The sequence below is a fragment of the Salminus brasiliensis genome, chromosome 22 (assembly GCF_030463535.1).
Source record: "Salminus brasiliensis chromosome 22, fSalBra1.hap2, whole genome shotgun sequence".
Taxonomy (NCBI): Eukaryota; Metazoa; Chordata; class Actinopteri; order Characiformes; family Bryconidae; genus Salminus; species Salminus brasiliensis.
In genome coordinates, this window is record NC_132899.1 from 18,684,703 (window position 1) to 18,701,761 (window position 17,059).

General features: G+C 40.9%; 1 protein-coding gene across 2 annotated transcripts in view; it reads right to left on the reverse strand.

Annotated features, from left to right (window-relative positions):
- Nucleotides 1-17,059, reverse strand: part of LOC140544060 (TANK-binding kinase 1-binding protein 1-like) — a 60,127-nt gene that overhangs the window by 13,827 nt on the left and 29,241 nt on the right. For both annotated transcript variants that reach the window (XM_072667421.1, XM_072667422.1), the window contains exons 2-7: nt 13,470-13,715; nt 9,114-9,239; nt 7,688-7,792; nt 6,960-7,107; nt 917-1,119; nt 699-760 (exon numbers count right to left, since the gene is read on the reverse strand). In XM_072667421.1, coding sequence (XP_072523522.1) covers nt 699-760; nt 917-1,119; nt 6,960-7,107; nt 7,688-7,792; nt 9,114-9,239; nt 13,470-13,694 — 869 coding nt within the window. In that variant the 5' untranslated portion in view covers nt 13,695-13,715. The remainder of the gene's footprint in view (nt 1-698; nt 761-916; nt 1,120-6,959; nt 7,108-7,687; nt 7,793-9,113; nt 9,240-13,469; nt 13,716-17,059) is intronic.

Sequence of the window (17,059 nt, forward strand, 5' to 3'; positions counted from 1 at the left end):
TAAATCAAGGCCACGTCAAAAAAAAAAAAAAAAAAAAAAAACTTTAATGTCAGCAACAAGGAAGATTACCAGGGATTTTTGCTGTCAGTTTTGGCCATTTACATTAAATGCCAGTACTTACAAGAACTGATGCTGCGATTCAGACAGAGAATGCGAAGAGAGAGGGGGAGCCGCCTGTGAAACTCTGAGGCGAGCAAGGTGGAAAAGGAGTAGGCTTCTGGGTACACATCTCCGCTCGCAGTGTACTTTCAATTCTCTCGTAATTTCTCCATCCTGAGCGAGCGAAGGTCGGGTTCTAAACCAGTGGGCAGAGGAGGAAGCAGAGTGGAAGAGTTGAGGCCAGGCTGGGGGATGCAGGGTGTGGGGGGACTGAAGGGGCAACTGGGGGTGTTTTTTATGTAGAATGTGTGTGTGAGCCTCACGGAAGGAGATGTATTTCTCAAAGCACTGCACTGAAACAGCAGCACTGGCTTGGTGGTAAGCACTTTTTCCAGAAGCCATACTGCCCTCTGCTGCTCGATGCCATGTTCTTTAGAGAGCTTCAGTGCAGCTGACTAATTCCAGTGCTGTGCGTCTGTACACATGATATGTTTTTTAAACAGAGGTGTGATAATCTGGAAGACCAGATTCTTTAAAGACTTTATGGAGCAAAGGAGACTGACCACTGTATGTGTTGGAGTAAGTGCTCAGCAACTTACTGTTCATCTCCCACCTTCTTTATCCACTCCACATCACACTGGGCACAGGTGGAGTTCACCTCCTGCTCCAGCACGCAAACACACAAGAAAAACACACAGCACTATGAACAGTAATTTCCTGGTTTAACGAACACTATATTACAGCAACCTGGAAAATATTGGTACTGGTTTATAAATTTTTGGCCTAAATAAGGAAATGTGTGTGTGTGTGTACTGACCCGTTGCCTCTGGTTATTCTGAAGCTCTCTTAACTCTTCTTGCAGTCTCTCACACTCAGCCTTTAGCTCCTCCTCCCTTTGACACGCTCCCTGAGCCTCGTGCCTCGCCCCTTCTAGCTCCGCCTCCAGCTGCTGCAATTTGAGATCGGAGAGGGTATCCAGACTTCGGGAGCTCTGCAGGGTCAAAGCTGGACAGTCCAGCCCTGGTGCAACACACACACATGCAAGGTCAAGGTCACTCATTTATACAACCAACACAACAGAACATGTCCACATATTAAACATTAAAGCCTGGATTTTTACACAATATGGACAAAAGTATTGAGACGCCTGCTTTTTCATTGTTTAGAACTTATCCTGTTTTTGTTGGAGTAACTGTCTCTACTCCATGAGGGAAGGCTCCCTACTACATTTCAGAGCATTGCTGTGAGGATGAGCCACTCACCCCCAATCCCAACCCCCAAACGTATTGGATAGAGCATCATCGTTCCAGAGAACACAGTTCCACTGCTCCACAGCTCAATGCTGGGGGGCTGTATACCCCTCCAGCCCATGCCTGGCATTAGGCTTGGTGTCAATAGGTTCATGTTTATCTGCTCCAGAGAGTCTTATTCTATTGGTAATACTTCTCTATAGGGACAAGACAAGCTGTGTGTGTGTGCATTTGCACATCTGTGTCATCAATGGGTGCAACTTAAAGTAGCTGAATGCATTCATTAGAAAGGTTGTCCACACACATTTGGACATATAGTGTATTAATAGTCATTCAGCATTAGACTTGAGTATTAAAATTTTATACATGCATTTGACGCACGCACACGCACACACTCCTGATGTAACACACAGGTGATACTCAAAGCGGCCGCTGCATGTCATCCTAAAATATCCTTTCTGATGTCCTTCTGAGCATCAAATGGCTTTGAGGCCAAACAGGCTTTGTTCCTTTTCAGCTAGCAGCTGCCATTCTGAATAAGTGTTAGGAAGCTGACAAACAAAGAAAAATTACTGGACTAAATCAATAACACACCCTCTCCCCTTTCCCAAAAGCACATAAAAGAATCATTTGGGTAATTTTAGTCAGTGTTTTGACCAGGGCTCCAAATTGGTTTTCAAAAGGGAAAATTAGAAATGAACAGTGTTTTTTCCTTAACTGTTCCAGAGCAGAAATTGTCAATTGAAATCTTTTGTTTAAATATTTCTTTATTCAGTTTAGGACTTCTGGATCAACATCACGTCCTGCGTGACGTTATTTATCATGTTTTAGAGATTTTAGAGGCATTATATCACAACATTACAAAAGTGCCAGTAATGTGCAACGGGTAAATTAGAAATTGACTGAACTGGCGATGTCTCTACATCACGGCTTCGAGACCTCTTATGCCTCCTGCTGGAGTGACTATACTTCACAACTCTGAGGCATCTCAGGCTATGGGGGACCTTTCCCTCTGCTCATAAAGACTCCAGCTGGTTAGCCCTGGTGCAGAACACACACACACATACAATGTCAAGGTTACCTGTTTACATGACCGACATGTCTCTACAGATACAACAGAACATATTCACGTATTAAAGATTAAATCTTGACTTCTTACACCAAATGGACAAAATGTTTGGGATACCTGCTCATTCAATGTTTCTTGGGGATTTATCCTTCTTTTGCAACTGTTCAATTAAGACTTTCTACTGGATTTTGAAGTATTGTCTTGAGAATTGTATTTCATTTAGTAATAAGAACATTAGTGAGATCAGGATGTTGGATGATTAACACCCCACCTTATCCAGAACTCCCTAACTCATCCCAAAAGTATTGGATAGAGTACCATCATTGCAGAGAAGACAGTTCTACTGCTCCACAGCTAAATGTTGGAGGAATTTATACCCCTCTAGTCCATGCTTGGCATTAGGCATGGTGCCACTAGGTTCATGTTTATCTACTCCAGACTCCAATTGGCAATACTTCTCTACAGGGACGAGACAAGCTATTTCACAGCTCTGAGGTATCTCAGGTTGAATAGGACTTTTTACCCTGCTCATAAAGACTGTAGCTGGGCCAGCTAAGTGACTTCAAGTCTTGGTCTAGGGAGTTTCCCCCTGACTGTTTCCTCATTTCATTATGTAATCTAGAAACGACAGTTAACAGGAATGATCAAGTTCAGGTTGGGGTTTGAAAGAAGACCTTCTAATAGAGGTACTTATAGTATTTCTAGAAACTTTCTAGAAACAAGACCCCTATTTGGCTGTGAACGACGTTCTTAGTACTTAGATTTTGACTCTGGAGTTCTAAATATGTATAAACATGGAAGAGTCATCAGCATTATCAACATAAAATTCAGCATCAGAAGTTCTAAGGAACATTTAAACAAGCCTGATGCATTTTTGATACAAGTCCTTTTATATGTCAAAATATATAATTTTTGGCTGCAATACACACCTTGGCTCCTAAACACACCTTAAAATCTACAATGGCCTACCTAATGTGACCTAAGCTAAAGGTTTTGCCATGGCCTTCACAGTTCCCAGATGTAAACATCATTGGAAATTTTATGGATGGACCCCATAAGAACAATGCAAAAAACTCAGCCCAAGAATCTCACAGATATAGAAGCCTTTTGCAAGGAGGAATGGTTGGAAATCCAACAAATGAAAACTGAAAGACTCTTAGTTGGCTCCAAAAACACATTTATATGTTGCAATATTTGCCAGAGGGAGTGTCACCAAGTAGTGAACATGCAGGGTGCCCAAACCTTTTGCTTTTTTTGTGTTAATTTGAGACTGTGAAAGGTGGAAATAAAAAAGTAATATTGCTTAAAATAGTAAAAAAAATATATATATATATATATTTAACTTAATTCCTTTTGGAAATTATGTCATTTTTACTCGCCTAGCTGTTCACAGTACAATATATTTTGACCAGGGGTCCAAACTTTGCAGGCCACTTTACATCAGCCCTGAAGACAATTCATTCTGAAAGCTGATGGGAGATTAGAGAATGCTCATGCAAAAATGACCCAAACATCAAAAGTAGACCTAAGAAAATCAAATTAGAGAGAAAAGTAGAAAATGGTCTCTTTAATCTTTAGTGCAATCGCAAGCATTGTCTTGCAGCAGAGCCAGAGGCATGTGCCGTGCGGAGAGCAGCAGGCCAGCAGGGCTGGGCTCAGCTCCCACTGCCTCCACATTTCAGCCTGCCAGCAATGACGCCTTGATGATGGAGGATAGGAGACTGCACTTCTCCCCCAGTGTGGGCACTGTGATTCAGCTGCTCATAAAGAAACAGTCCTTGAGCAGGCACCTATTGTGATGGTTCAGCAATAAGCAAGCATGAACCACCACACGCCCACACACACCTACATTCCGCACAGTTTTTCTACACTCTAGACTCCAGTTCATACGCTTGCAGCCAAAATCTAATCTCTAGTCTTATACAGAACCTCTTCCCCCTACTCTTCCCCTTGTTGCATAAACTGATTGAATTGGACTCTAAATTGCTCTGCATGAGTCAGCTTTTCACAGAATGCTTTTCACTCTTATCCAGTGTAAGGGCAAGGGGTCAGAGGGTAGGACCACCAGAGGTTGTGCTGACATGTAAGGTTCTCTTTTCCCTTGTGGCTCATTCTGGACCTAGAAAGCGAGTGGGAAGATCTGTTCCTACAGCGATCTAACAAAAAAAACAACATGGAGAGAGAGAGAGAAAGCAATGAGCTGGAAACAAGTTGTTCTAGTTCTTCAGGGAAGTTGTTAGGAAGGAGCTATTTTGTTCTTTCTAGGGGTAGGAATAAGTTAGACAGAATCAATGATGGAAATTAATGTGCATGGAAAAATCGTAAAAAAATTATACAGCGCGACTTCATTTTCATGGTGAAAAAAAAGGACTGAAAATTGGTTGATAATTAGGCGTCTCCACTCTCGTCAAATGCAGAGCAATTGTGAACATTTAAATGAGCTACTCTGGCCACGGGGACGCTATTTATGTCGCTCTTTTGAGATGTGTCTCTTCTGTACAGGCCATGCACAGAAATACACTCCTTGAGAACATCCCCACACCCACCCACCCATGTTTGTTTTTATACATGTTAGTCCTGGGCGACAGGGTGATGTAACCCGATGGCGCTTCAAAGGCAATGATCACCATAGACTGGGGAACAGCTTCTTGCTTCGTCTTCTTTTTTCCCCAGAGCTGTGCCCTCCATCATACCACTCCCAGCCCAATCAAACTACTCTTAGTCACTTACTACTTTACTGTGAGCACGCACACACACACAACCACATACAGTAATGGACTGTGATATTTACTGTACTTGCACACACCCACCTTCACACTTACTAGGAGGCTGTTATTATAGATATTACTCAGAAATACAACATATTTATTAATAACACCCAACCGCCTGCAAATATGTAGATATAGTTATGTACATTTTGATTGTTAATTTAATCGTACAACTTTTGAACCTGTAGGCTGCGTTCACTGCTGCTTTTGTGTTTCTCTTTGTGACCTCTATGGGAGAGATGTCATTGGGCCGGAATATAAAGATTCTGTTCTATTCAGGGTTGAGAAACAGAGGTAACGTTGAACTCAAAGGACAATTAAAATAGCTTTCAAAATAATAACTATGTACATATCATATTTTATTTCCTTTAACTATACAGTGGATCACTACAGGGCATTCCTCAGCATCTTCCTTAAGTGGCCAAATGGTTAAAATGAGTTGTGAAATGGTATTTATAGTTGAGTGACAGTGTTTCTCTGCTATTATATTTATAATAAATGCACATGAACTTGGGTGTAGACATTTATTAGCCACTTGTGTGACTTTTATGTCACAAATCAGCAAGATAAAATGAGAGGAGCAGCATTTTACGATAGTTTTGATACATTTAAATTTAAGGGATTTAGCACACACTCTTATCCAGAGCAATTTACAAAAGTGCTTAACTTTTTTCTCAGGAAATATATTTAGCTAGTTTGTATTTGCTAAAATCCAAAAGGTACTTCAAGCTAGATGCTACTAAATACGAAAATCAGAGTGGATACCTAGATACACAATAATCAACATAAAATACACTTTGCCTAAGTACTCTTGGAAAAGGCAGGTTATCAGTCTGCGTTTGAAGATAGCAAGTGACTCTATAGTTCGGACACCCAGGGGAAATTCACCCACCACTAAGGTGCCAGGACAGAAAAAAAAATACTGGAAAACCCCACAAGTCCCTCAAGCACACACACACAGGCCACAGTATGATGCCGCCACATGAACTCCAGATGCAGCCCTAAGACCTAGCTCTTTTAAGAAGTCCTTGGACTGTCTTGAGCCCAGCGTTTCTAAGCTCATATAGCCAGTCCTTTTGTTTGTCTCTGTGTCCTCTCCCTCTCTCTGTGTGTAAGCAGAGTTTTAAAGGGGTCTGGAAGCTCCTCCCTAATTGGATCAGGTAAGGGGGCTCCCAGCATGAGCTGGTTGGGAAACACAGCAGCTCCACCTCTCACAATATGCAACATGTGGCTGGAATAAACAACAACAAAAATGCAATGTGACCTATAACATGTACTATTGGAACCATGCCTAATGCCAGGCATTGACTAGAAGAGTATAAGAGGAGCAGTAAGCTGTGGAGCAGTGGAGCTGTGTTCCCAGTAATGATGGAGCTCTTTTGGGATGAGTTGGGGAGTTGGGGACGAGGTAGGCTGGTGATCATCCAACATTCTGATCTCACTGACCCTCTTGTTGCTGAGTGCAATCAAATCCTCACAGCAATGCTACAACATATAGTAGAAATTTAATATACAGCCTTCCCAGACAGTAACTGTAACATAAGTAGAATAACCTGTTTTTAATACCCTTGATTTCAGAAGAAACAATGAACGAGCAGGTGTCCCAATATTTTTGAGCATATAGTAGTGTATATGCTATAGTAACTAAAATGAAATAGTTTTGGCCTTTTACATTTAAAGAATGAAACATGGTGATGTTTGGCCTTGTAACAAATGTATGTTCTGAAATACACACACACACACACACACACACACACACACACACACACTCACTGTGTGTATCTGGACTGGCATGTAGCTGCAGGTACTGCATATCCTTGCTGTGCAGTTGTGTATTCAGTTTGTGGAGTGAGCTTTCACGTTGTCTCAGTGCAGCCTCCAGATTGTGGATCCGCTCCACGTGCTTCTCCACCAGAGATGTCTAGGGTACAAGTTAAGAGAAAGAACCACAAACAGGAAGAACTGAAGACTCGGATAGTCACGGAATTACCAAGGCAAGAGGAATGGGCTGAGAGAAAGGACATTGTTTTTACACTTTGCAAGAATGCCTACCAACTCTGTGCCAACAGCCAAAGAGGAGAATGTGTAAACTCAACAGCTGATGGCTAGCTGAGTGTGTGAGTGTAGCGAGAGAGGCACAGATGCTCTGATGCTTGCATCATGTAATTTACAAAAGCCCAAAACTATGAAGCCATTTGGAATGCACGAATAACACTGACAGTGTAATTATACCTATACAATTAAGGAGCCTCAGTTTTCTAAAGCAGCAGTAGCCATATGAGAGCAAAATCATTTGGCATCTCTTGGCCCTGTACCTGATTAGTAGATGTGGATAGTCCAGATTAATCAAATGGACACCTGGCTAGATTAAGGCCCCGAGCAGATGCTGGGGCTACTTATAACTCCTGCCTGTGGTTTCTCGAGCCAAACTTAGCATGCTGTCAGGGTACAGGCTAGACTTTTGTATGAATGTTTTAGCAAGCTCCATAGCTCACACTCACCATCTTGTCCAGGTCTCTTTGGAGATTGCTCTTCTCCATGTGAATCTTCTCATAGGCCTGAATGACATCTTCCAGCTGTTCCTCTCGCTCCTTACTCTTCTGAAGCTGGACGACACACAAAATAGACACAGCCTCAAAAATAAGGGCCTGAAAAAAAGATTCCTTTTGGAGTGAGTTCAAGGAACCTTTCCTTCCTAGAATCATATCTCCAAGCCAAGAACCATTTAAAAACCTTCACTCAATCTTGACAATGGGAGAATGGGAGAAGCCAAAGCTTGCCATTTCCTTTTAACCAATAGGAGTAAGTTTAATATTTAACAACATGATAAATAATAATAATAATAATAATAATAATAATAATAATAACAATAACAATAATAATAAATGATAAATAATAAATTCAATGCTTCAATGCAAACACATGAGCATTCACAGTGATTATCCCATTGTAAAGCTCTCAGCACTGATCTCCTGCCCTTACAGATAATGATGTTCTGTATCAGGCTCGTGCACCAGAGTCCAGCTAAAGCTTTGGTGTAAAGCTCAGACTGAGAGGACGAGTTACAAACAAGCAGGATTAAAAAAAGAGGGAAAGAAGAAAAGAGAAACAAGGGTCGGTTAAGACACAAAGAAAGAAAGAAGGCCACTAGAGCGCAAGCAGTCAGGCCCAGAAGTGAAAAATGGGGGCTGTAACCATGCAGTAATGAACGTCTGAGAAAGTGTGGCGGGAATGGCAGGAGGGGAAAAGTAGATGACAAAGAGAAAGAGGGAAGGTGGTGGTGGGCAGGGTGAGAGAGGAGCAGAGGATGCTGCTGGGTGGCTATGGAAACACATAACTGCCATCATTAATTGATGAGGGGCTTCAGAAGACGGCGAGCCGAGGTGCAGTGAAAGAGGAGTGCTATGATCGTCTCGTTACGGCATCATCCCATCACACACAAGGGGAAGCAGCTTTTTATGTTGAAAATTGGCCCAAACCATGCAAATCTGATATCAGCAGAAAGTATATTTCACAATTACTGCCTCTGCCGAAAAAATGAACTACCAAATGAATGCATTGTATAGTGCTGTGTTGAGTAGAAGTGCTGTTCTAAGATGTTTGAGCTGTGCTGTGTTGAGATGTTTTGAGTTGCGCTGAATCGTGTTGAGTTGTGTTAAGCAGCAGGTATTTAGTTGAGTTGTGATAAAGTGTCTTGTTCTGAGATGTTTTATGTTGTGTTAAGCAGTACAGTACTGTATAAAGCTGGGCTGTGTTTAAGTTGTCCTGTTCTGAGATGTTTGAATTGTGCTATGTTGATATGTGTTGAGTTGTACTGTGCTGAATTGTGTTAAATAACACTGGGTTGAGTTGTGTTGTGTTAAATAGCATGTTGCACTGTTCTGAGATGTTTTGGACTATGTGGTGTTGGTAACGCACTGCTCTCACCTCATGAGTAAGGATGTTGATTCTTTGCTGTAGATTGCCATTCTCTGACTGGAGGAGAGCCGTGTCTTTGGGCTCAAAGGAGCAGTAGGAATTCCTGTCCTCACCAAAGTCACCGATCATGGGAAACTGCGCACACATGAACACACACCATCACTGAATGTTTAATGAATCAAGAAAATTTTACATGTTGCTTCCGTACATTATGATAGCTATATAGTCAAATCAAATCAAATCAAATTAAATCTTATTTATTTGTATAGCACTTTTTACAACTGGTATTGTCACAAAGCAGCTTTACATAATCAATAATTAGTAAAAGACACAAAAAATGGATCAATAACATAAAAAGATATGAAAAAATACGAAGACCCCGAATGAGCAAAGGTGACAGTGGCAAGAAAAGACTCCCTCAGAGCTGGAGGAAGAAACCTTGGGAGGAACCAAGACTCATAGGGGGACCCATCCTCCCCTGGTCTGAACTATTTATACATTTTTGATAAAAGTCACTAAACCACCTAAACTGTTGTAATGCTCATGTGTGCAATATATTCTTAATCATTAAATAATAGTCATGGTGTAGTATAACTTAATGTGGTCATAGCAGTGATGGTAAGAGCACCTGTCCATTCATTTCAATGAATAAATAAATAACATGATAAATATAGTATCAGTATATCTGACTGTATGCTACAGATGTATAAAGAAAGTGAGATGAGAAATGCTTTACTATTCCTTCAAATGTAAAAGATGAACATTCCATGGCTAACTAAACTAAACCACAGAGAACCGTCATTAAAACCCAGTTCCCCCTGTTCTAGCATGCTCTGCTAGGAATTTTTAAGAACTTAAATGTAATTTGCATTCCAGCGTTATTATCACTGGGTGCACAAATTCTGTACTCCATAGCAGGAAGACACTTCCGCACTGATTTAGATGAACAAACAACAAACCCCTCAGGAGGCAGAACACCTCTGATGACAAATATTTACATTATGAGATGTTTTGCAAGAAATGTTTGAGATGGATCGCACAGAAACATCAACACTGATGTTATATAAGGACGTGGGAGGATTTAATATTGCAGCGTCTTATGAAATAGAATTTTTGGACAGCTATAACTTTGGAGGATTCACTTACACCACATGTCAAATCAGGGCCAAAATCAACCTTTTCCATTTAGACGTCTTCTTGCACGAATAAATTAGCTAGGTTGTTCTGCACCAGAACAAAGAAGAGACCTGTCAAAACAACAGTGAAGCTCTTCCATCACTCTTCAACCATGTGTCGTTCAACCATGGCTGTGGTGTGTCAGGAGATGTTGTGTCATAACCTGGTGCACCTTATATATTTTTCAGTCCCCCCGCAGCGCAGAGGGAGCTTTGAAGTGTGCGCTGGATAAATTTGTTCCCCGAGTTTAGCCTTGTGCTGAGCACTGAGCTGTGCAGAGTGCCGAGTCCCCCAGGCTATCTGCAGCCCCACTCTCTCCCTGAAAGCAGCTGCTGTTCTGAGGCTAGTCCAGCTAGCATGCCTACACTGATCTGCTTAGGCAGGCCTGAGTCAAAGAACTTTTGAAAGATTTTACATTTGTCTTGTAATTTATTTTATTAGTTTGCTTACAACAAAACAAGTTGTGATTTATAATTACATTACCGTTTTCTAACCCCCTGCTTAGGGTCCCAGTCCACTCCAAACCCCACTGTAAGAACTAAAAAGAACTTCTACTACTACTACTTAATTTATTTTACTAGGCAGTGTTGACTAGTAAAGACAACAGAACAGTAGACTGGGAATATTCTAAATTGCATACAATAAGTAAAATAAATACATTGTATATTACATGCTTGCGGGGCCCCCTGGTGGTTTAGGGGCCCTGGGTGACTGTTTATACCAATCATAAGTAGAAATGGTTAGTTTTGGTTGACTTTATTACTGAAATTAATTTATTTAAATATCATCAGTTTTGACTGACTTTACAGTATTCAGTCTCATTAAAAAGTAGTCCAGGCTATGTTGCAATATGTCAATCTTGTAAAAATAGTGAATGAAAACCTAAACACTGAAAAATGGCATTGCAGTCATCTGTAGGCCAACGTGACAGACTGACAGTCTCCTCCAAGCATGTTCAGCTGTCCAGTTGGGTTGCATTTGCAGCCAGTCGATATTACGTCAACACAGGTATTGCCAAAAGAAAGTCAATCATGAAACTTCAGTGCATCACAGTATTTCTGTGTGTATTTGTAAGTGCTTGTGATTTTACCCTGTGCTGATCCTAACAGTTGTTCCTGCTGTTGGGTCATTCTGAGGGATCTCACAGATAGAGCAGATTTAATGCTCCAGGGAAGAGGTTATAGTGGATCATGGCCATCCTTTTGATGCTGAGTGCTGCAGTCCTACTCAGTCCAGCACTACCACAGCATGAAGAAGATTAATGATTCAATTACATACACAGTAAAGAAGATGCTCTAATTTTTTGGGTGCACAGAGGCACAGCTGTTCTGGAAGGATGCCAAATCCATGTTCGGAATATGCAATTAAACACTAATAACTAATTGCTTGGCAGCAGTATTGGCATTAAACTGCATTATTATTAGCCCCTATCGAATTCTGTGTACGTGTGTGTGTGTGTGTTAATATATATATATATATATATATATATATATATATATATATATATATCTTCCCTAACATCAAAACATCATAACTTTAAACATTGGCCCTTTTGTTGGGACATCATGAGTTCAATCCATTGAATGAAACAAACTACAGCCATCTTGTGATCGGTGAGAATGCAACTTATGTGACCAGTACAGAATATTAGGACTAATATGCCATTAGATGATGGGTGAATTGTGGCCATAAAGGGATGCACATGGTCATTCATGTTATGGCTGGTATAAAAGCAGCACTATGGAGAATTGGTATTTCTTGCTACTCGGCTCCACCTACAGTCGTAAAGTGTAATTGGCCACTAAGGTTGCCACTAAAGAACACGTTTTTCTGGACAAGCTGAAAGTGAATGTCACAGTAGGGTGGTATTACCCGGATTTCATATAAATATGACTCAAATATGAATGTTGCACAGTTCAAAGGAATGGTGCTGTGCCTTACATACTGCAGTTAGCAGTGTGTCGAGGCCCAAGTAGCAAAGACATCAATGCTATTCTCCCTTTTCCAAGATATTCTGAAGCTGTTATTTTAAGTTCGGTTTATTTTTAGGTAAAATGCTACATTGCTTTTACAGGCCCAAGAAAACTTCCCCCAAACCATTACATTTTTCAACTGTCCAGTAATCTGTCCTATTCCTCAAACCCTGTCTTTTAATCTTTAATTTAAAGAATCATCAGGTATATAATCAGAGTGCTCTAGATTCTTGTGAACCTGTACCCACTACACCCTCAACTTTCTGGTCCTGGCTGAAAGAAGTAGAACCTGACCTTGTCTTCTGCGCTTGGAGCCAATCTATATCATATTGAGCAATCTGACAGGCTTTTCTGCTCACCATGATTGTACAGACTGCTCATCATTGTCACTGTAGCCTTTCTATCAGCTCAAATCATCCATGGCCATTCATCTGTTGACCTCTCTCAACAACATGTTTCCGTCTGCAGAACTGCTGCCCACTGGGCGTCATTTCTTCATTTCACTAAACAGAGCATGAAAATCCCAGGAGATCAGCAGTTACAGAAATACTCAAACCAGCCTGTCTGACACCAAGGATCATGCCACGCTCAATATCTCAAGATTAATGTTTTTTTATTCTGATGGATGATGTGAATGTCACTGGAAGCTGTTGGCCTGTCTCTGCATGATTTTATGTGCTGCACTTCTACCACACAACTGGCTGATTAGATAATTGCTTGAATAAGTATGTGTACAGCTAGTGCTAATAAAGTGCTTAGTGAATGCATATCAATGTACATATACTCTTGCAGTGTGATTGTGCTATAGTCCCTAATCTAAATAGAACACATTGTAACATTTTCAGTGTGACATGTACAGGGTTCATGCTCCCAGAGATGCAGAGAGGCAGCAAAGTTGTTTATACACCGCTGAGCTCACATGCCAGCTGGGTTATAAATAAAACTCTTTCATACAGCATGTCAGGGCCTGAGCACTTGCTCTTAAAGAGCCCTGTCTGATCCCAGATGTTATTATTAATGCCTCCCATGGAGATCAACTTCTCAGTATCAATACGCCTCGTCATTTATTCAGCTGCTCAAAGTGAGTATTGATCAATGCCTCTCTGCTGTGTGAATCTGGAAGCAGAGGCTTGCGTTTTCTCAATTTGAGGCCTCCCTTAATAGAAACGTCCCACATTCGTTTAGACAGGTCTTCCTTTTGAGCCCTGATCATTACCTTTATCTCATAAATCTTGAGTTTCCTCTTGATGTCGGTGTTCTCTCTTTCCAGGCCGGCCAATCGGGTCTTGATGTCCTGGTAGGCGCTGATGAGGGCAAAGTGGGAGGCTGAGTACATGTCCTCTGGTGAGGGCGATCCGGCCCAGCCCACTCCACAGCCATCCTCCTTTAGTCCCTCACTGCCTCCCAGCAGGCCCAGTTCCCCCCCGAACAGAGACTCCATTACTTGCTCCCCTTCCTCAGCCTGGAGACAGAAATACAGTCAAAAGTGTACTCATTAGAAAAGAGAATGTGATTGAATGAGATTGAAAACATCTAAACAATCAAGTGCATAAAGTCTGTTTAACCAAGCTTTTTTAGCTCATTTTGGAATTTTTACTTTACAATTTGGAGATTAAAGTGACCGTTTTATAAAAAAAAATGGATTTACATTATGGCCTATTCCTATACAATTTATCAGCCAAGCGTTTGGTATTAAATTTTGCTTCTTAGTAATAAGGCTTATGTAGCTAGTGAGTCATTTCAAAATTAGCATTGTGCAAGCTGCACATTTCAATCTTTACTTACAGCTATATGTAAACGTTTGAGCACCCTTGGCCAATTTACATTACATGAACAGTAGCTAACATAGTTTCTGTAACTCATCTAATATGGTACGTCCAAAAGTTTGCACACTTTACAAAGCCAAGGACTTAGAAAGGTTGATTTGCCTTTCTTACCAACATACAAGCAGTTCTCTCAAGAGTTTTCTTTGTCTTCTAGGTCTCAGCTTGACCTCCACAGTTCCCATGAACAGCAGTTTCTTAATAAGACTCAACACTGAAACAAATGCAAGCTGAAAACACTTGCTCACTACACCCTGCTTTGTGGGCACCACTTACTTTCATTTTCAGATATTTTGACAGTTGCTTAGAGGATCCCATGGTTGCCTAGTGATAGCACAGGGTGTCAGAGAGAGTCAGAGAATGTATAATGTTGGGAAATTCAGCTGGTTGTGATTAAATGTTAGAAAAGAAGGAGTACCGGTGCACTAGAAAATGTTGTTTGATTAGCTACTGAAGCTGTGTTCATTATTTCTGAATAAAAACAAAAAAATATTAAATGTTTACTAAGAGTGTCCAAACATTTGCATACAACCGCATGTATGTAATCTCAAACAGACTTGTGGCATGTTTATTTTCATTTGAAAAATGGACAAAATCACAGGTTTCAAAAGGACCAGTGTCACATAAGCAACATAAGCAAGTCCATTTGAGATTACTTAACAACTCAAGGAAGTTTAAGGAAAGTGCATGGTGATTTAGCATGCAGTTTTAATGACGCCTATTAGTGGGGTGTAAGCTTCCATTACACAATTAACCACATAGCTCCAGTGCAAAACCAAAGAAGCCAAATTAGAACACCAAACATTCTGGGGGTAATTGACTACATTTGGTGTCAGAGAAATTGAGCAAACATGTTTTTTCATCAAATTGTGCTTTTAATTTGTTTCTATGAATCTGAGATGTAAACCTACTAGCTTGGGAAGACAGATCTTTTCATTTCTGGCACACTTCTACAAATTTCAGCATCCCTGCTGATGCTGTGTCTGATCAGCTCCTGCATCCCACTGCAGAAAATTGTTTTCTGTCTCTGTCACACTTAATTAGCATCAGAAGCTAGGCTAATGTCCATGCAACCCACCCCCTGGTGTTCCCTGGTGCTGCGGAAATCTTTCAGTCTCTTCCCCTACTGTGAATGTTGTGAGTGGTAGCTGTAGTGGGCTGCTTGGTGTTGAGAAGAGGCCATAAAATATTTAGTGGAGACAAAAGTCAGGGCATAGTTAAAATAGACGGGCCGCACGGCCTCCCTCAAGTACATGCTGCTGAGAATGCCATAAGAGGGATGACATCATTACGCAGCGACTAGTTAGCAGTGTTCTTAAAGAAATACTACAGCTTTTCCCAACCTGATCACATAGAGCTGGAGGCATATAGCCAATTCCAACTGACGATAACTTCTGTTTTTATGTAAATAAAAAACCTGCTAACCTTAAACACATAACCCCAATGTCATGATTTCTTCAGTCAATAGATATGTAAATTAGGATGTAAATCTCTTTCTTTCTTTCTTTCTTTAATTCACAGGTAAGACTAATTTTCGAAGGGGATAATCTGAAGGATAGAGAGGTGGGTGGAGGCTACAGACTGGTCGTGCAAGAATGCCAGAAAAATCAAAACAATTAATTGTAATTGTAATTGTAATTGTAATTGAATTGTCGTTCCATTGTTAGAAAATTGAATACGACTTTCTGCTAAAATACATGAAAAAAATTCATGAATTCATATAGTAGACTCCTTGAGACAGAATCCAGCATGGTAAAAACAGGCTCCTGTGTACTGCCTCCATGCCCTTCAGTCACAGTGTGCGGCTGTCAGTCCATGATACATCGGTGGAGTGATATCGCAAACACCTGTTTACTGACAACACGACTGCCCCAGCCCAGGGCAGGCTGCGTCTAACACCAGATGCAAACTGATGCCAAAACAATGGCAGCAGGAAAAAAAAGCCGGCCCTGCAATACATTGCACAGTGCATATAAGATGAGATGGAGATGCATGTAGCATCAGGCTATCCATCTGATGTGGTACGGAGGTGTGAGGAGAATTCACTGCACACAAAATGAGTCAGCCACTCCTTGCTTAGCGAGCTATTTTCAACTGCTTGCGTGTGTACCATACTTTATATGTACAAAAATCCTTGGCTGAGATCCTTCCTTCTCTCTCTCTTTCTCTCTCTCGCTCTCCCCTTCAGGGGTAATCCAAAAGAACACCCACACACATACTGATACACTTGCTCATGGGTTAGCAGCGTGGACACCGCAAGGAAGAGGGAGCGATTGCTGTTCTGATGAGGAGGAATGTGTGGAGGTGGAGGACATTAAAGTAATTTCTGGGACATTTGGAACCTCGGCTATTAACCTGTGCATGTCCTCAATCCTGCCCTGAGCTTCTATTTCTGTAAGGGCCAGGTGTGTGGTTGACGCTTGGCCTGCTTTTATTGTGGTCATCACACACACACATTACAAATAAAGGTGCTGGAAAGGGTTCTTTTAAGCTTCCCTGCTTCCCCACAGAACATTAAATGGGCGGTTCTTAATACCCTTAAACCGTTTAAACCCTGTACATAGTCCCACACTTCATTACTATTATAACTGACATCTATAAAACAACAGTTTTATAGAACCCTAACATAAAACCCTGCAGCACTCCACAAAATTTTGGAAACAAAACAGCTTCACAATAGTGTTTGCCTTATTAACTGAAACGTTAACTTTAGTAGTTTAAGGGGTTAAGAAAGGCTTTTAGTAAAATAGATGTGGAAGTTTAGAGAACCTCCACATATTGCAAAAGTTCCACACCAATAAATGTTTTTCCTAGAAATGTACATACAGACCAAGGACCAATGTTTGTATGTAGTCAGAAATACAGAAAAACATTTAGTTCATTATGTGGTTCTCTTCTATTATGGAAAACATCTTGTGTATGGTTCTTTAAAGAACTTATAGCTCCAAAAAAGTTTCAATTACTGTTAAAAAAAAAACTTAAC